This window comes from Mastigoproctus giganteus, chromosome 2 (assembly GCF_048544385.1).
Source record: "Mastigoproctus giganteus isolate SK-2022 chromosome 2, ASM4854438v1, whole genome shotgun sequence".
Lineage (NCBI taxonomy): Eukaryota > Metazoa > Arthropoda > Arachnida > Uropygi > Thelyphonidae > Mastigoproctus > Mastigoproctus giganteus.
This window is the reverse complement of record NC_143576.1, coordinates 64714421-64738436: the sequence shown is the minus strand read 5'-3', so window position 1 is coordinate 64738436 and position 24016 is coordinate 64714421. Positions and strand designations below refer to the sequence as shown.

General features: G+C 38.1%; 1 protein-coding gene across 1 annotated transcript in view; it reads left to right on the top strand.

Moving 5' to 3' along the window:
* The window catches only part of AsnRS (asparagine--tRNA ligase), a 384567-nt gene that overhangs the window by 245034 nt on the left and 115517 nt on the right, over positions 1 to 24016 (top strand). Inside the window, exon 11 of the mRNA XM_090368498.1 lies at positions 4608 to 4729. Coding sequence (XP_090224624.1) covers positions 4608 to 4729 — 122 coding nt within the window. The remainder of the gene's footprint in view (positions 1 to 4607; positions 4730 to 24016) is intronic.

The following is a 24016-nucleotide window of genomic DNA, read 5'->3' as shown; positions in this document are numbered from 1 at the left end:
AAATATTACCAAACACAATAAATAATCGGGTAATTTTAATCGTTATAAAATACTTACGTATATTATAACGATTAAAATACATAATAAAAAATATAAAGTATTTTTAGTATTTTTAATACTAAAATTTATTATATTAAATAAAATAGTCGTAATAAAATACTTACGTATTTTATAATACGTAAGTATAAATTATAATACGTAAGTTTTAATAAAATGCTTACGTATTTTATTACGACTATTACCTAATAAAATATTGCTAATGCTTTTGATTCTATCGTAAGCAAACTTGTTTTTTGTTTGATATTCTGTCCAAATAGATGACAGCCGTTCCATCTCTTCCAATTCTTGTCTTAATCTAATGGATTTTAATTACACTTTGAGTTGTTCCTGCTATGAAAGTTGTTTTTATTTTCTCCGCATTCTTTGTAATTCTCGGCGTTGCCTCATTTAGGTCTGTAGCACGTGCAATATCACATGGTCTTTCATTTCGCTCAAAGCGTTTCACAATTTCATATTTTTTTTTCTGTCGACAGAGGCGGACTGGCCATAAGCCTTACCCGGGAAATCCCGGTGGGCCGGGGGCCGGTGTGATTTTGGCCATAAACCATAGTATGAGACCACTATAAATTTTCCTGGGTAAGAATTTTTGATCCAGTCCACCTCTGCTTTTTTTTTTTCTCTCTCTGGATGCTTCCTTTTCCAGGATGCTTCCTTTTCACACCTTTTAAGTATTTTACTCGTTTTTAGGGAATAAAGCGCAATTACAAAACGAGGAGGCACGCTTAATACACATAAACAAAGCTGCGCGCGTATAGCAACTGAATAAACCACAACACCGTAAAGGCCGAGATACACTATTAACACCCCACATTTTACTAAAGCACATTTCTGGGGGTTACTACCATAAAACAATAAAAACAATTTCCAGTTTCGTTTCTGCTAGTGGAATCTGTTATAAACTGGTAGTAAACTCCATCTAATTGCATTTGCGATTATATCGATAGCTGGAATTGTGTTGGTTTTTACGTTATTATGGTGAAATGTGTTTCCCCTTCACTGATATAAAACACATAAATACATTTTCAGAATCTTCATTCCTATCATGTTGCGTTCGGTTGGGGTGATTCCGCGTTCGACTGCCATTTCTTGTGAACACAAAGGTGAATCGTGCATAAGCGAATTCGGTTCGTGTTATATAATATGACGTTCCCCTATTTATAAATCATGTATGATCGAATTCATGTAATGTAAATACGTGTTATACTAGGACAGACTGTAGAGACTAGCATTTCACTAGATGGAGTTAATTTTACACATCGGAATAAAACATCCGCTCTTCCACACTCACTCTCAAGTGAGTGTGGAAAGTGGATGTTTTATTCCGATGGTCTCGTGACTACGGTCTCATGTTTCAATGTAACTCCTTGAGCTCGTACAAGCAAACTTCTATTCAAACTTAATCTGTCCTTTAATAGGATCTGCACTGACTTTGCTTTTGAAATTTTCAACTTATGTGAATCTCCCACAATATTCATTTAATACCTCTGAGGAACGATCGTCAAGTTGTGACCTTGCATCCCCATGTACAAGAATAAGCAGATTAGCAATAGTAAAGGTGTATGATGCAAGAAAGCAAGCTTATACAGCATCAGCCCAAAAAAATCCCTTCTCATTTCACCCATCCACTTGCTCCATATGTTTGTCTAGTTCTACCTTGAATCTATTTAAGCTATCAACTTCTACAACGACAGATGAAAGCTTGTTGCAGCAATCAACCCTCGCTAACTAAAGGCAAACCTTCGCACATCTATCCTACAACTCTCTTTCCTCAGTTTGAATTTATGCCCTATCAGATGATTATTCTGAGAGAGAGAAAGAATGACATCAGTATTAAGCATGCTCAAACCATTCAAGACCGTGTACACCTCAATCAGATCACCTTGCAGGTGTCTAGTCTCCAGAAAGTATAATTTGCAAAACTTAAGCTTTTCTTTATAACAGCAACCCTTTGTTCCATTCATTAATCTTGTTGCCCTTCTCTGTACTTGTTCGAGCAGCTCTACATCCTTCTTAAAATGAGACCTCCAGACCTGAATACAGTACTCAAGGCATGGCCTGACTATTGCTTTATACAAGGGGATAATCACCTCCTTATCTCTGCTAGAAAAATTCCTGTATATCATTGACAAGACACCATGAGCTACTCTTGCAGACCGTATGCACTGCTCAGAAAAATTCTTATCTGACTACACAATTACCCCCAAGGTAATTTTCATTCTCTATCACTGTCAGTGTATACCACACAATTGATAACATTATTCTGCGGTTACTGCTTTCCATATGCAGTACTTTGCATTTGTCAATGTTAAACTTCAGTTGCCATTTCTCAATCCATGGCCCTAACTTTTCTAGATCCTGTTGCAGTAGCATACTGTCTTCACTGCTATTAACAACCTTGCAGGCCTTCGTATCATCTGCAAACTTAGACATTACGACTGATATGCCATCAACAATATCATTAATAAATAAAGAAAACAATGGACCCAACATTGAACCCTGGGGTACTCCACTAATAACATTAGTCCTTGAAGAGCAATGTCCATTGATTACCACTCACTGTCTTCTCCCACTTAACTATCCCTTTATCCATAGTAACAGTTTGCCTCCATTTCCACACTGCTCCAATTTGTGCAGCAGTATTCCATGTGCAACAGTAATAAAAGCCTTTCTAAGATCCAAATATATGATATCAATATTAGTTACTAACAACACCAACACATCCACTGCATGGCATGCAGCTGCAACTACCCCCCCCCCCCCCCAACTGAATAGTAATAGTAACTTGAGGGGCCTGGGAATGCTGTGCAGAGAGAATGGAATTGAATGACTGAAACAAATTCTTTAAAGAATAAATGGAAGCATGTGTGAGTATGAAAGAACACACATTTTAATTCTTAGTAAATTTTATTAATACTGACCCTTATTTTGGCTGTTCTTTAAACTTAAACTAATTTATTTAAGTATATCTTAAAGTATTTTGTCTTAAATTTCACTACACACCCATTGCATTTCTCCCCTGTTGTGAGAAAGAGAATGGATGTATGGAGGGAGAGAAAAAAATATATATAATAGGTAAAATGTGCAACTTTATAATTAACACTATACTGTACACTGTCTGACTCAAATTCAAAGATTCATGTTTTCCTCTTCCTCGTTTAGCACTTCTATGTCTGTTTTTCTGACCAATTTAATTGGATACTACGATGTGGTCACAAAGGAACTGGATGCAAAAAACAATTTTGATATCACATACTTAGATTTCAGGAAAGCTTTTGATACTGTTGCACATGGAAGACTGCTTTACAAATTGAAGCAGTATGCCATTAAGGGCAAGTTGCTGAAATGGATAAAGGGATGATTGAGTGGGAGATGGCAGAGAGTGGTAATAAATGGACACTGCTCTACATGGACTAATGTTATTAGTGAACTCCCCCAGGATTCGGTGCTGAGCTCATTGTTGTTTTGTGTATTTATCAATGATATCGATGAAGGTTTGGCCAAGTTTGCAGATGATACAAAGGTTGGCAGGCTTGTTAATCACAGTAAAGATAGTATGCTACTTGCAACAGGACCTAGAAAAGTTAGGCAGATGGGCTGAGAAGTGGCAACTAAAGTTTAGCATCGACATATGCAAAGTACTGCATATGGGTAGCAGTAACCCAAGAGAAACCGTACCAACTGTGTGGTAGTACACTCAGGGAGGTGGAGAATGAAAAAGACCCGGAGGTAATTGTGCAGTCAGATATGAAGTTCTCTGATCAGTGCAGACAGGCTGCCATAGCATGTCATGGAGTTTTGTAAATGATATATAGGAATTTTGCTAGCAGAGACAAGGGTGTGATTATCCCCCTGTATAAGGCAGTGGTCGGGCCACACCTGGAGTACTGCATACAGGTCTAGAGGCCTCGTTTTAGGAAGGATGTAGAGTTGCTAGAATGAGTACAGAGAAGGGCAACAAGATTGGTGATCTGATTGAGGTGTATAAGGCTTCACATTGAGGAAAGACAGTTGTAGAATAGATGTGTGGAAGTGTGCCTTTAACCATCAGGTGGTTGATTGCTGGAACAGACTTCCATCTGTTGTTGTGGAAGTTGATAGCTTAAATAAATTTTAAGGCTGAACTAGACAAACATTTGGAGTGACCAGATGGGTGAAATGGGAAGGGGTTTTTTTTTTGGCTGATGCTGTATAAGTTTGCTTTCTTGCATCATATGCCTTTGCTAATGCTAATGCTAATTTCCAAAAGTTTACAATATACAAAAATTCAAGGCTGATATCAACAAGAATCCTCCATCTTCCTAGCCTTTATAAGGATACCAGATGTAATGGCATAAAGATTGCTGTCTACTCTTCCCTCCAACATGTTATGCAGCACAAATGCTGTTTTTGTTTTACTTTGTAAGGATTATAATTGGGAATATAATACAACTTGTATAATTTTATTATATGTGATTATTTTGTTTGATGAGTTTCAGATGCTCTGCTTTTAAGAGCATATACTAAGTTTTGGTTTTTATATGGTGTTAATTTTATTTATATTTTTTAAGGCTTATCTGACACAGTCTTCACAGTTATATCTAGAAACAGTGATTCCAGCTTTGGGAGATGTCTTCTGCATTTCACAATCTTACCGGGCAGAATCATCACGAACTAGAAGACATTTGGCAGAGTAAGTTTATTTATTTTGGCTTTATTTGTAAGAAAAATATTAACCACCACAGAATGTTTGTAAATTGTTTTATAAATTATAGTGTCTTTCAGATTCAGAATAAGATAAATTTCACAAGCATGTGTTGAAAAATACTTTGAGTGGGGAGGAAATTTGAACTATAGTGGGGGAGTTTAAACAGTACTTATTATTACAAACAGATGAAAAATTTTAATATATACCCCAAATTTCTTCCTGCTGCTCTAATATGGTGTTTTACATGTCAAACTATCAATTGCCACACCTGCCTGAAAATTCCATACAATGTGATGCTATAATTAGTTTGTATCTTAATCGTTACTTGAGGGATGGTCAAAAGTCCTGAGAACAGGGCTTTTAAAATAAAATGTATTATAAAATGTATTAATAAATTATAGAATCAGTTATTTTGATAGGTTATAAAATGACATGAAAAAAATTGTATGTCAGTGTCTTCATGCAGTATCTAAAATTTTATTTTTTTGATGTTAGGTGGAAGAAGAATGAATATCCAGCAAATCAAGCATCGTTCAATAATCATATTTTTGACCAAAGAGGGCAGAAATGCTAAAGAAATCCATGAAATAACAATTAGTGTTTGGAGAAGTAACCGCCCAGATTGCTGCTGTTACATAATAGTTAGCAGAGTTGAAAAAGGATGGGAATTAGTTGAGAATATTCCAGTATCTGATTGATCATCAGAAGGAGTAAAATTTTAATAATAACACTAGCCAACAATTTTAAACTTTTTTTCAATAACATGAACGAAATCAACTGATTTTGATTAAATGGCATATGCAGAAAACGAAAATGACAGTAGAAAGTTCGTAGCATGTCATGTTTTTATGTTATGGCTTTGTGCTCCTTTTTTCCGAAAATTATGAATTTTTACTTATCTAAATATACTTGACTACTTTTCTTATAAAAGCCTTATAAATTAATTGCTTTTAATAGAAATGATGATCAGTAAACATTCCAAATGGATAAAAAATAACATTTGAACTTTATAAATACATATTTGGATTTAAGTAAGCAATTAACCCACAAAGTATAGGCAAAAATAGGAAATCATACTGCCTAAAGCTATTTTTCCCTCTTATGAGCAGAATGGTCCTCCCTTATCAGAAACCAGCAGACCCATCATTGCTGGATCCAATCATCCTTGATACCTCTGCTTCATAGTGTGGATATCTTGGCGGAATTGTTCCCCCTGCTCGTCACTGACAGATCTCAAGTTGTCTGGAAAGAAGTGCAAATGTAGGAAGCGTATCTTCAGCGAAATTCGGCATCCTAACTTTTGATAGTTATACAACAATCTTCTATAAACTCTTTATAGTTCTCTACTTTTTTTATTCCCTACAAACCTGCTAACAACAGCTCTGAAAGATTTCCACACACTTAATTCAGTGGCATTAAGTTTAGTTTCAAATATTTCATCCTTTAAAAGCCGTCTAATTTGTGGGCCTACAAATATACCCTCCAACTTTGCATCACAAATTTTTGGAAACTGACTTTTTAAGTACATACTCAAAACCTTCACTATTTTTGTTCAGAGCTTTTACAAAATTTTTCATGAGACCCAACTTAATGTGCAAAGGGAGGAGAAGCACCATGTCAGGTTTCACTAAAGGCGTGCATTTGACATTGAGTTTCCTAGGAATGTATTCTTCTCTGATGGGCATTCCTTCGCAATATCATGATGTTCTACTGCTTGACTATCCCATAAACACAGAAAACAATAATACTTAGTAAAACCACCCTGTAGTCCAAGCAACAGAGTGATTACTTTTTAATCGCCACAGATTTTCCAACAATATTTCTTATAGTTTAAAGCATTTAATAGCAATGACATGCTATCATAGGTTTCTTTTGTAGCCACTGCGACCAAGGGTCTGATATTTGTGTACCAAACTGCTTTTAAACTGAGTTTAGAAGAATCGATGAATAATCTCCATTCTTCAGAACTGTGTTCAATCCCTAGTTCATCCATCCATTTACATCTTTGCAGATACAAAGGGAATTTTCCATTTGATAATAACCTTCAAACTTTTCAATTCAGTTTTTAAATGCAGAAATCCTCGTGATTTTTGCCAGGAAATTCCACTGCTGCAACCTAGATTTTAATAGCTCAGCCTGTTGCTTCGAAAGATTTAAATCCCTAACCAAATCATTAAGTTCACTTTTCTCTATTAAGTGTAGGGTTTTGTCATTTTCAGAATTGTAACTCGGATTGGCAGACGTTGAGGGGGCAGGTGTGGGCTCTAGTGGCTCTTGCTCTTCTTCTGCAATAGTGATTTTTTCACAACTAGGCAGAGGAATAGGGAGTTCTGGTGTGTGTGGCACTGATCTTATTGCAGACGGAGTTGTGGTATTTTATTTTAACTCTATTTTTCCTTGAAAACCCTTTAGTATTTGTGAGGCAGAAACAATCTTCGAGCTGACTTGTTGGTTCTCACCAGACCATTGGAACAGCAAAAGGCATTTTAGAATTGTTCCCCTTCATCCATTCAGTCAGATTTATATAGCATGTTATACAGCACATATGCGGTGCCCACCTTTTATTCTGATTACCCATGTGACAACCAAAATAAAAGTAATAAGCTTGTTTCACCTCTGTGATTGATCATCAGTTGCGACTTTACAGTAAATTGTCCACAAACATAGCAAAAACTGTTTGGCGAATTAACTGACACACGCCGTTTTCCCTCCATTTAAAATATCACAACCTACCACTAGATCTTACAAATCAAAACAAACCCCTAAAATGTACATTTAACGACTAAAATCAGCTTGTAAACAAGTTGTCTTTCGCAGAGGCACTCTTTTGTTGAAGTCAACAAAAGAGAATTTAAAATTAATTCTTGCTAATCTAGAGAGATTTCTATCCTGTTTGGTGACCAGTGATGAAACTTGATTACATTTTTATGATCCTGAATCCAAATTAGGAAGCATGCCGTGAAAGCACTAAGGATCTCTAATGCCACAAAAGTTTTAAACCCAACCATCAGCTCCCAGGCTTAATGTTCAGGAACCCAAAATAATTGTTTTTAATTGATTACCTTGCAACTAAAATCAAAATAATAGGGGACTATTAAGCCAAAGTTAATAGCTGCAATTTGGAAAAAAAGACAAGGAAAGTTGGGTCATTGGGTTTTGTTTTACAATTTATCCATTCACACAGCCTCAGTTGCACAGGTTAAAATTTATTCATGAATGCTTGTATGAACAATTAAGCACCCTCTGTGCAATCCTGAACTGGCCCCAAGTGATTATTATTTCTTTAGAAAGCTCAAGTCTGAAATTTGTGGGAATCATTTTAAAGATGATGAAGAGCTAAAAGCAGCTGTGGAAGCTTTAATTTTTTTGATGTTCTTTTTTTGAATTTTTTTTTACCAGCGTTATTTGGAAAAAAGCATTTCGTTACCTAGAAATTGTCATGAAACCCAATGCGGATGCATTGCGCTTGTGTGACACAAGTACATCATATGCGCCCAAGAAAACTCATTTGTATGCAAGAAGTGCAGTGATGCAACAAATCGAATTGAGCAGTGACACGCTACGTTATATCAGCATAATGATTAATATGCAAATGACTGCCAAAATCTGCATTAGCATTATTAGAGGCATTTGATGCAAGAAAGCAAGCTTATGCAGCATCAGCCAAAAAAAATATAAATAAATAAATTAAAAATAACCACTTCCACTTCACCCCTCTGTTCGTTCGAAATACCTGTCCAGCTGAGCCTTAAACTTATTTAGGCTATTAACTTCCACTACAAAGGGATGGAAGTCTGTTCCACAAACCAACCACCCGCTGGCTAAAGGCAAATTTCCGCACGTCTATCCTACATCTGTCTTTCCTCAATTTGAATTTATGCCCTATCAGGTGATTATTCTGAGCAAGAGGAAGAATCCCATCAGCACTGAGCATGCTCAAACCATTCAAGGCTTTATACACCTCTATCAGATCACCTCGCTGGTGCCTAGTCTCCAGACACTGTAATTTGCAAAACTTAAGCCTTTCTTCGTAAGAGCACCCCTTTGTTCCATTCACTAATCTTGTTGTCCTTCTCTGTACTCGTTCCAGCAGTTCTACATACTTCTTGAAATGAGGCCTCCAGGCCTGTATACAGTACTCTAGGTGTGGTCTGACCATTGCCTTATACAAAGGAATAATCACCTCCTTATCCCTTCTAGAAAAATTCCTATATATCATTGACAATACACCATGAGCTACTCTTGCAACCCGTCTGCACTGCTCAGAGAACTTCATATCTGCCTGCACAACCACCCCCAAGTCCCTTTCATTCTCTACCACTGTCAGTGTAGTACCACAGAGTTGATACGTTGCTCTGGGGTTGCTGTTTCCCATATGTAGTACTTTACATTTGTCAATGTTAAACTTCATTTGCCACCTCTCAGCCCATCTGCTCAACATTTCCAGATCCTGTTGCAGCAGCATAGTGTCAGTAGTGTCCTTGACAACCCTGCCAACCTTCGTATCGTCTGCAGACTTGGACATTAAGCTTGATATACCATCATCAATATCATTTATAAATACAGAAAACAATAATGGACCCAATACTGAACCCTGAGGGACTCCACTAATAACATTAGTCCACAATGAGCAGTGTCCATTGATTACCACTCTCTGTCTTCTCCCCCTCAACCACCCCTTTATCCATAGCAGCAATTGCCTCCAATGCCACACTGCTATAATTTGTGCAGCAGTCTTCCATGTGCAACAGTATCAAAAGCCTTTCTAAGATCCAAGTATATTATAATAAAGTTATTCCCTGCATCCAGTTCTTTTGTGACTGCATCATAGTATCCAATCAAATTGGTCAGGCAAGACTTCCCCTTAACAAAACCGTGCTGTGTCCGAGCTATAACTGAAGTCTTGTCTAGATGATCCTTCAGTGCCTCCATTATTTTCCCAGGAACACAAGTTAAATTATCAGTCTGTAGTTACTTGTGCCACCTTTTGAACATCCTTTTGAATTGGTGATACATTTGCACACCTCCAGTCCATGGGTACCTCCCCTGAGTCCAAGGAAGCTCTCATAATTATGGCTAAGGGTTTGCTTACTTCCTTTGCTGCCTCCTTTAATATAACTGGATAGATCCCAACCACCCCAGGTGCCTTTCTTGTGTTTATCTTCAACAATTTCTCCTCCACTTTACTCTCAGTTATTACAAGATTCTCTAGCTTACTGCCAGAGTTGAATACACCTCTGGCATTCCACTCGCTGAATAACTCCTCATGTGTGAATGTCGATGCAAAATATTCATTTAGTTTGTTAGCTACCTGAGCAGAATCATCAACAGTTGACCCATCGATATCAAGTGAACCAATCTGATTCATCCCCTTCCTTCTAGAGTTGACATACGTAAAGAGCTCTTTGCTGTTTTTCTTTGCATCCCTTTCCAAAGATATCTCGTAATCTACCTTCGCCTGTCTAACCTCCTTTGTAACTTGGACATGTGTTTTTGTAAGGGGCGGCTCCTAGAATGTTAGTTCAACTCCGCCTCGTATCTCTGTGAAGAACAGTGTCACTACAATTGGGGCAGATATGTGTGACGTAGGTTTGTGTGTGTTTTGTTGTTATGTTCTGGCCTCTTGGCTACCCAGAAGCATCAGTCACCTGGACAGATGATTCTGGGTACTTGTCCACACCACGGGAAGGTGGGGCCAGTCCCAGAAAAACACACATTGTCTCAATACGGGACTCTTACCCACCTGATGTTACCAAAAGGTGGGCGACCCCAGAGAAGAGAGAGAAAAAAAAAGTGATATCACTGTAGAACACAAAACAACAAAAAATAAAAATAAATAAAAAAAGCAGTGTAACAGCAACCCTGAAGAATGCAATATGAAGAGAGAGGGTAAACAAAAACCATGTGACCGCCACACTGAAGAACGCGAAGAGAAAAGATATGGGAAGAAGGGGAAAAAAAAAAGTGAAATTACTGTAGAATGCAAAACAAATAATAATAAAATAAAATAAATAGAAAAAAAAAATAATAAATAAAATTTTAAAAAAATGTGACAGCTGCACTGACTATAGAACGTGAAGAGAAAAGAAGAGATGGGAAGAAATAAAAAAATTAATTAATTAATTAAAAAAGAGAGAGAGAGAGTGTTTTCCGTACTGCGCACAGGCCGCTGAAACAAGTTCAACAGCCCATTTAGCGGGGGGGGGAATCGGTTTCAGTTCACTGCTAGGTCATCGATGATGGCCACCGAGGGCCTGTTAATCCTTCGTCTGTGCTTAAAGGCTTCGGCCGAGTAGGTTTGCAGTGCATGGAGGTTGCTAGGGTTCTGTAGGAAGAGCTCTAGATGCTCTCCAGAGATCTGTGTACAGCTGACAAGGTTGTGTCTCAGATCCGCATATGTAATGCACTCAAATAGTATGTGCTACCAGTTCTCTTTGGCTCCACAATGGCAGAGATCTGTTGGGTGGAGACCCAGATAGTGCTATTTTTCATTCATGGATCTGTGTCCAGTAATTAGGTGTAATGTTTCTGGTGAATGGGTAAACCAAGACTGTACAGATTTAGTAGCAGTGTAGGTTACATCAGGTAGGAATTCTTCTTGTGACAATGCCCAGTGTTGAGTTATCCCCATTGAGTTTGCCAAATGTTGAAGACCTTGTTATAGCAACAGGTCATCTCAGCCTTGGGGTCAGCATCCAGATTAACCTCAGTGTCGAGGATCCTTGTTGGGATATTTCTTGTAATTTGTAAGCACAACCCACGGAAGATGACATATAGATCGAGCGGAAGTGCTCCCGCGATGACCTGAATGGCAGGAGTGGAGACCATTCTACACACTCAACATATTGCCATTAACATTGACCTCTGGATGGTTCTAAGCTTGTCTTGCATCTTTACAAGAGTTACCTGATGGAACCAGGCTCCGGCTGCATAGGTCACAATTGGTAAAAATACTGCGTTGAGATACAACCGCAGGGACTTTTTTGAGAGTCCCCAATCATTTTTAGAGATACGTATGATGGTTCCTGAGAATCTCTTAACTTTGTTTCTTAGATGAACAAGATGTGGGAGAAAGCTGAGTCTGTGGTCAATAATCACCTCAAGTACCTTGGTTTCGGTGATGATTGGCAGTTGAGCATTAAATATCTTAATAAAATGGTAGCAATAGCTTAATTTTTAGTACTTGTCTTAATATAAACTGCAGTTGGATTTAGAATAAGTGGAGTGGGAATTAGCTAAAATTGAGGTTAATATGGGTGAGCTTAATTGTTTTGAACGGAATTAAAATGCTCTCAAGGAAATAGAAGTACAGGTCTTCATCCTTGGTTGTCATGAAATAAATTGAAAAATTTGGAACTTGAGAATGTAATCACAGAGACCAATAGCCGTAACGACTGGCTTTCGTATTAATGTCTTCAGTTGGTAATAGTGAAGAAGAGAGAGCGCGTGAATATAAAGAACTCTAAGTTCCCGTGATGCTCTTTGATGCATGCGGCAATCTCAGATGTGTGAGATTCCAAGCTGGGGAGAGATTATATGGTAGTTTTGCATTTAATACATTCAATTTAGAATGATGTTGGAACCATTCTGTGATTAGGGCTTCATACTGGTAAATTCTGAAACTGGATTTTAATTTAATAATGGGAACTGCTGAATCTACTAGAGGGGTATGGTTATGGGATTGTACGTGTAACGTGAGTTCTGTATTTGATTGTCCGGTTCTAAAACTATTATAATGGTAGTATGCTCGTGTGTTTGATGTTTTTGTAGAGCCGTACTTTGAAGTGATGCTTCCGATATAACATGCATTACATTTTTGTTGGCATTTTATTAAATATACTATATTGTTCATATCACTGATTTGGTATTTGTAGGTTTCTTTATAAGAGTTGAACATGGATCCTAATTTATTGTATGTAGAAAATGAGAGTGTAATATCAGTATTTTTAAAAATTCGCCGGAACTGTCTAGCAAGGTCACTATGATAAGGAAGAACTACATGTGTGTTGTTGTGCATGTTATATTTGGGTGGTTTATTGATATTATTTTGAACATTAGAAATTGTTTTTTGAATCAACTGTAAGGGATATTTCCTCGATGTAAATTTTTCTGTGAGATATTGTAATTCATTAAATAGGTTATTCTGCGTTGAACTGTATTTGATGGCATTGTATATTTGACTGTGTAAGACCGCTTTTATGGTATTAAAGGGGTGATGCAATTCATAATGTAAGTCTTTCCCAGTGTGGGTATTTTTCCTGAAGATCTTAGTTCTGAGATTAGTATCGGATTTATATCTAGTTAGGTTAAGAAAATTTAATTGTCCATTTTCTTCTAATTCAAGGGTATATTTTAATCTATCGTGAAAAGAATTAAATTTAGTAAGAAGGCTGTCAATTAAAGTTTTATTACTAATTATAAGAATGTCATCGGCATAATGCGTGTATAATTTTAATTCTGCAGGTTAAGATTTCTGCAAGGTTGTAAGATTTTATTTTCTATGGAGGCTAAGTATATTTCAGATAGAAGGGCTGAGATCCCCAGTCCCATGGGTAAACCAAATATTTGTTGATATATTTGGTCATTTAAACGAAAGTGTCTAGTGTCTAATAGAAAGGAGGTGAGTTCTAGTATACTATTGATTGAAAGGGAGGTGCGATTAATTAGGGTGTTATCATTGGTTAGAAATTCGCGTAGGGCCTGTAAAGCAGTTGGTAGATGTACATTGGCATATAATGAAACTACATCAAAGGATGCTAAAATATGTGTTGGAAATAATAATAGGATTTATTTTCTCGAATGCTTGGATGGTATTGTTAACTCTAAATTTAGAAAATCGTGTGGGGGGGGGAAGTAATTTTAACTAGAAAGGAAGAAAGGTTGGCAAAAGCTGATTTATTAAATGAGATTATCGGTCTTAGTAGGTGGTTGGATTTATGTAGTTTGGTAATTCCAAACATATGCAGAAGGATGTTGTTTCGTATGCCGATTTGTTGTAAGGTATGTAGGTTGATTTCTTTATTTGTTCTTAGATTTCTTAAAATAATATCAAGTCTATTTTTATGTTTGGTGATATTATATGTGTTATCTGGTTTGTATGTATCTGAATCAGAAAGAATTTGGTTCATTTTTTTGATATATGTATTTTTATTTAGGATAACTAAAGTGTCTCCTTTATCTGCTTTTTGTTTGATAATGTTTGGGTTATTTCGTAACTTTTTTATGTCCATTAACTGTTGTTTATTTATATTGGATTGCGATTGGAATTTTGATTTTAGAATGGAAACAGATTGGTGTATTATGTGCCATTTATCTGGGTGATGTTCTAATTTGGTCTGAAGTTCTATAATACAATCTTTAGAAGGATAGTTATTATCTTTGATGGCAAAATTGAAACCATATTCAAAACCTGCAAGTTCGGTGGAGGTGAAAGATTGCGAAGAGATGTTAACGGTAGATTATTTTTGAGGTTTATGTGTAAGAATGTCCCATTTTTTATTGTGCCTAAGTTTAATATCTTTTGTACCAGCTCTCATGTGTATTTCATTATATGTGATAAATTCCTGCCAGGATGGGGGGTCCATATCTCTTTTGAGACTAAATTTGAGAAATTGTATTTGACGAAGGAGTCGGTATTTTTTGTTATATCTTTTTGATAATTCTTTCCGTATAATATTACCATACATATAATTACACTTATAATATCACCAAACATAAAAATAAAACTTGATATTATTTTAAGAAATCTAAGGACAAATAAAGAAATCAACCTACATACCTTTCAACAAATCAGTATACGAAACAACATCCTTCCGCATATGTTTGGAATTACCAAACTACATAAATCCAACCACCCACTAAGACCGATAATCTCATTTAATAAATCAGCTTTTGCCAACCTTTCTTTCTTTCTAGTTAAAATTACTTCCCCCCTCACACGATTTTCTAAATTTAGAGTTAACAATACCATCCAAGCATTCGAGAAAATAAATCCTATTATTATTTCCAACACAGATATTTTAGCATCCTTTGATGTAGTTTCATTATATGCCAATGTACATCTACCAACTGCTTTACAGGCCCTACGCGAATTTCTAACCAATGATAATACCCTAATTAATTGCACCTCCCTTTCCATCAATACTATACTAGAACTCACCTCCTTTCTATTAGACACTAGACACTTTTGTTTCAGTGACCAAATATATCAACAAATATTTGGTTTACCCATGGGACTGGGGATCTCAGCCCCTCTATCTGAAATATACTTAGCCTCCATAGAAAATAAAATCTTACAACCTTGCAGAAATCTTACCCTGCAGAATTAAAATTATACACGCATTATGCCGATGACATTCTTATAATGTAATAAAACTTTAATTGACAGCCTTCTTACTAAATTTAATTCTTTTCACGATAGATTAAAATATACCCTTGAATTAGAAGAAAATGGACAATTAAATTTTCTTAACCTAACTAGATATAAATCCGATACTAATCTCAGAACTAAGATCTTCAGGAAAAATACCCACACTGGGAAATACTTACATTATGAATCACATCACCCCTTTAATACCAAAAAAGCGGTCTTATACAATCAAATATAGTTCCATGCAGAATGACCTATTTAATGAATTACAATATCTCACAGAAAAATTTACATCCAGGAAATATCCCGTACAGTTGATTCAAAAAACAATTTCTAATGTTCAAAATAATATCAATAAACCATCCAAATATAACATACACAACAACACATGAGTAGTTCTTCCTTATCATAGTGACCCTTCTAGACAGTTCCGGCGAATTTTTAAAAATACTGATATTACACTCACATTTTCTAAATACAATAAATTAGGATCCATGTTCAACTCTTATAATGAAACCTATAAATACCAAATCAGTGATATGAACAATATAGTATATTTCATAAAATGCCAACAAAAATGTAATGCATGTTATATCAGAAGCACCACTTCAAAGTACGGCTCTACAAAAACATCAAACACACGAGCATACTACCATTATACTAGTTTTAGAACTGGACAATCAAATACAGAACTCACGTTACACGTACAATCCCATAACCACACCCCTCTAGTAGATTCAGCAGTTCCCATTATTAAATTAAAATCCAGTTTCAGAATTTACCAGCACGAAGCCCTAATCATAGAATGGTTCCGACATCATTCTAAATTTAATGTATTAAACGCAAAACTACCATATAATCTCTCCCCGGTCTGGAATCTCACGTACCTGAGATTCCCGCATGCATCAAAGAGCATCACAGGAACTTTATATTCCTGTGTTCTTTTATAAATATGAATATAAAGAATCCATGTTAAACACGAGTTCTTTATATTCACGCACTTTCTTCTTCACTATTACCAACTGAAGATGTTAATACGAAAACCAATCGTTACGGCTATTGGTCTCTGTGATTACATTCTCAAGTTCCAAATTTTTCAATTTATTTCATGACAACCAAGGATGAAGACGTGCACTTCCATTTCCTTGAGCGCATTTTAATTCTATTCAAAACAATTAAGCTCACCCATATTAACCTCAATTTTAGCTAATTCCCACTCCACTTATTTTAAATCCAACTGCAGTTTATATTAAGGTGAGTACTAAAAATTAAGCTATTGCTACCATTTATTAAGTCAAATTGGTACCTTAAGAATCCTACAATTCATCTAATTGCATTAAATATCTTTACCTGTGGTGGGCGCCTGAGATCTGGTCTATTCTTGAATAGCATCATTTTAGTTTTTATTGGGTTCATATGCAACTTATTAAGTGTGGCCCAAGTTGAGAGATCGTCGAGGACCTGGTTTGCATTTTCTTCGATGACCTTTCGTGAATGCCCTGACACCACCACTGTGAGATCATCAGCAAATGCCATAATTTTCACATTCCTGAAGGTGCGGGAGAGCCAGTCTTGGAGGACTATATTCCAAATGAGGGGTTCCAGGAATGACCCTTGGGGACAACCTCGATTTACTGATCTGGTGACTTGCTGGAATTTTGACTTGAGAATAACTGCTCAGTCGGAAAAATAATTCTGGAATTGGCTGTATAATTGCTGGGGGCAAGCAGCAGTTCGAAGGCGTGCCAGGGCACTATCCCACCAGACGGTGTTGAAGGCTCCCTCGAAGTCTATGAAGATGGCCAATTCGAATTTTTCTTCAGAACTTTCAACATGTAAGACCAAATCGAAAAGAGCTTCTTCACATGACCTTCCATGGGTGAAGCCTTACTGGCATGGTGAGACCAAATCGTGCATCTGTAGCAGGGAGACAACCCTGAGAGCCATGAGTCGCTCAAGGACCTTACGAAGGTTAGCCAGCAGGGCAATAGGCCGGAAGCTGCGGGGGTCTGTTGGTGGTTTGTAAGGTTTCTTGATGAGACGAAGTAGGGCCTACTTCAATTTTTTGGGAAGCATCCTTCATCCAAGCATTTATTGAAGAGAAGGAGTAGATGGTGCGGTTGCAGTTTGTGAAAGCAGATGATGAAGATGTATTCTATTAGATCAAGGCCCGGACACTTTTTGACATTAATGTTTTTAAGGACTGCTCCCAGTTCTTCTAGTGTGAATGGGTCGGCTTGCTCTTTTGCTATATAATTGCTGTTGGCAGCTCTAATTGCTGAATGTTCTGGGTGATCCTCAGAGATGTTATCAGGTGGAAACGGTTTGTCTGGCATAACGTTGGCAGAATCCTGCCAACACTTAGTTTCCTGAGTGTCTACTGAAACAGTGTTGAATATTTCCAGGCAGGTTTTTTTCTCTCTCAAGATCTTATATGCCAGGCCCCATGGATTTGTATAGTTGGTTTCTTTTATGAAATTTGCCCAAGTTTCCCTTGTTCTGGTTGCAGTTGCCTTGGTATACTCATTCTTTTTAGTGATATAATTCCTATGAAGGCATTCGACATCAGGAGCTGGCCAATCATGGTGTCGCTGCTGCGTGCAGTGTGGACTGACGCGAAGGATGGTAAGTTCCCGGGTCCACCACGGGCAGATTGCTGGGCGGAACACCTTCCTTGAGGACCTGTACAAGGCTCTGAGTATGGAGCGCTGGATAAAGGTGGTCAAGTCCTCTGCATTTAGCGAGTCCATCTGTGATGGGTCTCTATTTGGAAAGTCCAGTTCTATGGAGCTGTCATATGCTTCACAATTGACATTTCTCGAAGAGAATCTGATGAAGTCAGTTGCCCTTGCTCCATTGTTGTTTCTCAGTGGAATCAAGTCAAGATGGAACAGTAGCTCTATGATCGCTAACAGTCAAATCCGGAGTTACCACCCAGCAGCTAACTGACTGACGTAGGTCCTTTGTAGAGAGGGTTAAGTCAATATTAGATTCACCAGTGGAGCTAGAGGCAGTAGTGAACTGGCTAGGCTGGTTATGGATAATAAGATTTTGACTGACGACGAAGTCCTCAAGAAGCTGGCCACTGCCATCAGCAACGACACTGTGCCAGAGGGGGGGATTTTGCACTCAAGTCAGATGCAACCAGGAGTTGTTTGGAGCCAATAAAATTCAGGTGAATTCCAAAAAGTTTAGTGTTTCATTGATGTTACCTGAGGGAGGGCTGTAGAGTGGCATCAGATAGAATGATTGATCTGTATATGTAATCTGGATACAGGTGAACTGTTTGCAGAGGCCCTGGACAACCAAGACATCGAGATCCCTATTTATGACTGCTATACATGTTTTAGGGTCCACGGGGACAGGTTGAATGACTCGAGTGTGTATGGAAAAGCCAGTAATTTTAGAGGTTGGATGGGGTTGTATTCTTGCAGCATACGCCTCTTGAATCAAAACAACGTCAATTGAATGCTCCTCAGTGGCCTGGCTATTTCATCCGTAACTGTGCGGAACCTTTGCCCATTTATTTGCATCATTCGCAGGTATTTAGTTTGAGATATGGGGCTCCTCTTAGGCTTCCAGGAAGAGTCGGCAGGACTGCAGCGAGGACACTACCAGTGTACCTTGTTGGTTTAGGCATCGGCGATCCTTAGTCTTAAGAGTTCCAGAGCCCTTTGATATTCTGGGCATAAAACATCGTGGAGAAAAAGGTTATGTGTTCGCCTGTTCCTTTTACAATTCACACAAGAGGGCTCTTCATCACGGTGGGGACATTCTGCTTGGACATGCCCACTCCTGGCACAATGCCCGCAGGATGGGGATTTGTGGGAGCAGCGTTGGGAGGTATGCCCATAGCCCAGACATAGGAAACACCTTGTGACAATTGTAAATGGACAAAACCTGTGTGCACTACAACCAAGGAATATCTTTCTGTAGAGAGGACGGTTCTATAAATCCGTGGGGAGAAGCTAATTACTTTGTGTTCAGTAGTGCTGGATTTTGATTTTGTTGCAAACCTAAAAGTGGTCTTAGCCTTAACTTCCTCCCAGGAGAATCCACGGTCCAGTAGGTTTCTGTGGAACAGATCTTCAATGATTCATCATTGGAACTGTGCTTTGGAACATCGTACACTACGATTGACAGATTTGACTTTTTAAGAGGAGTTATGATCACTCCTGCATTTGTGAGAGTACCACATGTGGCAATACTTGTTAGGTCTTCTTTTGTTCTTTTGACCTAATGGGTCTCAGGGATTTCACTTTTAGATACTTATAATCAGCCCTTATAGTGCTTTGCACCAGATCTTTGATGTCATTCAAGTGATACCTCGGAGCTCAAGACTTGAGCTCAGAGTATCACTTGCTTTCACTAGTAGTAGACGCTGTGGCTTCTTATCTGGGTGGTGCATATGGAGAGTTTGTATCATGCCATGGGCAAGGGACTCCTGTCCCAACTTCACAGCAGCAGCATAGGAAGTGACACCCACAGCAGGCCCAGGGGGGCACGGAGTCTCAATATAGTCAGGGTCAGCGTTAGTACAATTTTGGGGCCTGCCAATAGCATCAATGACCTTTTCCAGGACTACAGTTTTGGACCGAAGTTCTTCATTCACAGCTTTGAGCCTCTCATTGTCAATGAGGAGCACAGTTGTAATTGACTCAAGGGTGGACCACAACTCCTGCACACAGTTATCTGCACTTCTGGTGAAGCGACTGGAGTCATGATTTAGGAATACGATCAACTGCCTACGAAGTCGAGAGATTGTTTGGTGAAGGGTAGCTGGCTCTGAAGTGGGTCCACCTTCTGGGACACTAGGTGGAGGAGGTATCCCCAGTCTAGGAGAGGATTTTAACCCAGCTGCGATAGCGTTGGCAAGGGCTGTCGGTGTGATAGCTTGGGCGACGCTTTTAACCTCTGTATGGGTGGAGGCCATTGCCCCAGTAGTAGGAGCAGCATCAGTGGGTTCAGTAACAGGGCTTTGGTCAGGGCCAATGCCAGTGGTTGCCCGTCAACTTTGGGCGCCTCCGTAGCCAGGTGGGAAGGAGCAGCAGTGCCTAGCACACGCTTCTTGATTAGACCAGGGTTCAAGCCTGTCACCACCAAATACGAAGGATGCGAAAAGGTCAGGGAATGACCACCGCATATCCCGGAGCAATATGGTCTTAGTTGCTAATGCTCCTAAAAACCAAACAAACAAGCAAGCAAGCCCGTCAACTTGGATCACTAACTCTGAGCAGAAGAGAGCAGCCCATGCCTCCATGGTCTCCTTAGTTTTCTTGTTGGCCTTCTTTTTCTTTTCTTTTTTCATCAAGAGATATCTGCTCTTGAGCTGGATATCTCTTGATGAAAGTTCCAGTTCTCCTCCTCACTAGCAGAACTGGAACTTTCCCTCCCGCTCATGTCAGGTGGAGGGAGTGCAGGATGAAAAGCAAAGAACAAGTGTAGCGATGAAATGCAGCAGTGACGAAAACCAGCAGCTTGTTGGGCTGGGGATTGGGCTGTCTGAGGAGATAATTTTTAATTTTCACTTGAGGAGCAGGTTTGCAGCACAGTTGCTAGGGGACGCTGCGAATAGCACGCTGTTATGATCTGAAGGTTTTGATCAAGTTTCCAAGGCACTAATTAACTATACTTGTAGAGTCAATCAAATTAATTCCACTCATTATACTGTATAACACATTATGAAATAAGGAGATTATAAATTTATACAAATAAGCAACGGCATAATTAAAATATAGGTTCATGGCAGTTCTCAAATCCAGGAATTACAGCAACCAATCACAGGAGAAAGCACTGTTCACGTGACTTGTTTCCGGAAGAAGCAATGGCCGACTATTTGCTACTTAATTTATCGCTAACATGTAGCAACAATACTAAGAACCCCATAGTCTTGTTGGTAGTGAGTAGAAATTATATAGAAATAACAATTTGCCCAGTGTTCCAAAAGTACAGTTAATCAAACTAACAAGCAGCAGGAACAGTATTAACTGACACTATAAAAATCAATACAAGGCATACCATAGGTAGTACTACAGTGGGAACGGCCATTACATACAAAAAACAATGAGGTAGCATCTCTGTACAAAGCAAAATTAGAAAAATGTTAATAACTTCTCACTCCCTTAAAATTTAGCCACAAAAATACATGCACCAACTAATATGGAGTCGACGACACTACTTTAAAATTGCTAATTCCAAAAGTAATCCAGAATTTGAACAAACTTTTGATGACTTATACAAACACAACATAACTATATAATCAGCCTGCAGGGAATCTTCTGCCAAAATCTACAGCCCAGCATTCGAAGGAATATCGTGAAAGAAAGAAAGGGAAGTTGGACAGAAATGAGAATCCAGATGAAATTCAACAAGAGTGTTTCGTTATGCCTGGGAGTTCTCAAACTGCACCCAAAAAAACTCTAGCTGAAATAATGAAGGAATATCATAAATGGAAGAAAAGGAAATTAGAAATTCAAACTATTCCGAATAATAATGAAATTCAACCACAGAGTTCTACTATTCCTGATATTTATCAGGAATCTAAAACTCCAGCATAATGAATGAAGGAATATCATGCACGAAAAAATAGCAAAGTTAGAAATGGCTAATAATGAGATTCCTAATTACATCCCTATAGTGTCTACACGAGCTGACAGTGAGTTTGAAAAACTAGTGTACAAAAACCCATTTGGATTTAGTTGTAATGTTTGGGATCATTTATGGTTTCAATTAGATTTGAAACCATTTCCAACAACTTCATATGAATTACTTCAAATGAAGTTCATTTACAAGGAGTGAGTACTTTCATGACGTGTAATACATGTCATACTTCATTAAAAGAGGGATGGATACCAGCTATGGCCACGTCAAATAGATTTATATAACCAACATATATCTTACTCATTTGCCTCCACTGGATGTTGTAACTGAGCGTTTGATATCACTACGATTACCCTTTATGCAAATTCATTGTTTACGTTATGAACATGGACAATTTGGGATCATTGCACAAGTAATAAATGTACTAGTTAACATAAATATGATGGTTCATCAATTACTTAGAGAATTAGATGACAATTATGCAATTAATGTACATATGAAATGAAGACTCATACATAAATCATCATATCTACAAGGATGTGTGCAGAAGAAAATAGTAAAAATATGGTTACGGTATTTGATAAATTCACCTTTGTATGAATTCTATGGCATAAAAGTGAGTGACTATATCTTGGGGAAGAATGATGATAGTGAACAGCAACATTCAGATGAAATTGTGGAACCTGTCAACAATGAGGATGAACTATTGTTAATTCAACAACAAACGTTATTATGGTCTGAAGATAAATATTTATTTATATCGGGTCAGAAATCATCTCCAACAAGTTTCATATTTGATATACATGCAGAAGAACTTTCTTTTCCAGCTATATATTTGTGGCATGCGCAAAAATTTAAAAATGGATTGAAAATTACTCACTGAAAATTAAATTACATTGAAAATTATGATGCCATCGAATAAAATTTGTAGATCTGATCGCCTTGGAGTAACTTCCCAACATCACTCCAGATGTTGTCAGATATAATTCAAAAATTCACAAACAAGAATTTGACGCTGTATTCCATCGAAGCAAAATTAATGGAAGAGCTACTGGATCGTATACCTATAGTTCTCGATGGCGATTTAAATCTAGAATTAAATTCTGAGGCTGGAAAGAAGTTTTGTAAATTTATGAAAGATGTCTTCAATTTAGATATTGAGTCAAATACTTTCCCTTTCCCAGTGTTTGTCACACCAAACAGACTCAACATTGCACTGTCCACCCATGTCAACTGGATGCACTTCCTTAGATTGTATGTAGTTTCTTAACTAACAACATATCCCCTTCTCCCTTCCTACCTTGTCTGTCCTTTCTGTACACATTGTACTCCTCAAATTCCAATTCTGCAATGCTTATATCTGTGTGACACCATGTCTCTGATATCCCAACACTTCAAATCAACACGTCCAATTCATCAATTTTATTTACTATACTTCTAACATTAGCGTACATGCAAGTATACATGCACTTGTTCTTACTCTTAGTTCCTTAACACAGCCCATGTATTTACTTGTTCCATGATGACTCCCAGCAGCTCTTGAAATCCCCAGCAACTTGCTCTCTGGGCTGCTGCTCATTACAACAGAAGCAGTGCAAGAATCACTTTCATTTCTGCCTGCAGCTTACCATTAATCTTTTAGTCTGTGAATCCCCTCAAACTAGCAGTTTTCTGACCCACCTAACACTGCCTTGATAGCATCAGCAAATATTCTTGCACCTTTCTATTTAAGTGTATCCCATCTCCCTGTAGAAGCACTGTCTCCTGTTAGCAAGCACAGACCACGCTGAGAAAAATTCTACCCCGTGAGCCTTGCACAATCTCTCCAGGGCCAAATTTATTGACTAGGCTCTCATCATATACTCCCTCCTATCGTGTCTGGGCAGAATTGCAGATATTTAAAAATTTAACCCTAGCTCGCAACTTTTTTTCCAGCATTGACCTGTACTTGTTAAGTAAATCTGCAGATCTCTTACTCTCAATGTGTACAACAATATCACCTTTTGTGCCCTTAAAAGATGCCCATGGCAGACATACCCTGGTCCTGTTCCACCTATCCTTTTTGCATACTATATTCCCACCTCTCTGACAATAGTTACTGACAATAACTAGTTCCTGTGGGACCAGCGCATTCTGCCTTGGAGATTGCTGCTGCTGTATTGCCTGATGCACAGGAGTGAGATCTGGCATTGAGTTGGGCAGCTGAGAGCTTGATGAGCCCCTGATATTAATTTCTTCGAAGGCATTTACCCTACACCTCAAGCTCTCGTAGACACTCATCAGAACACTGAGTTGGCGCCTAA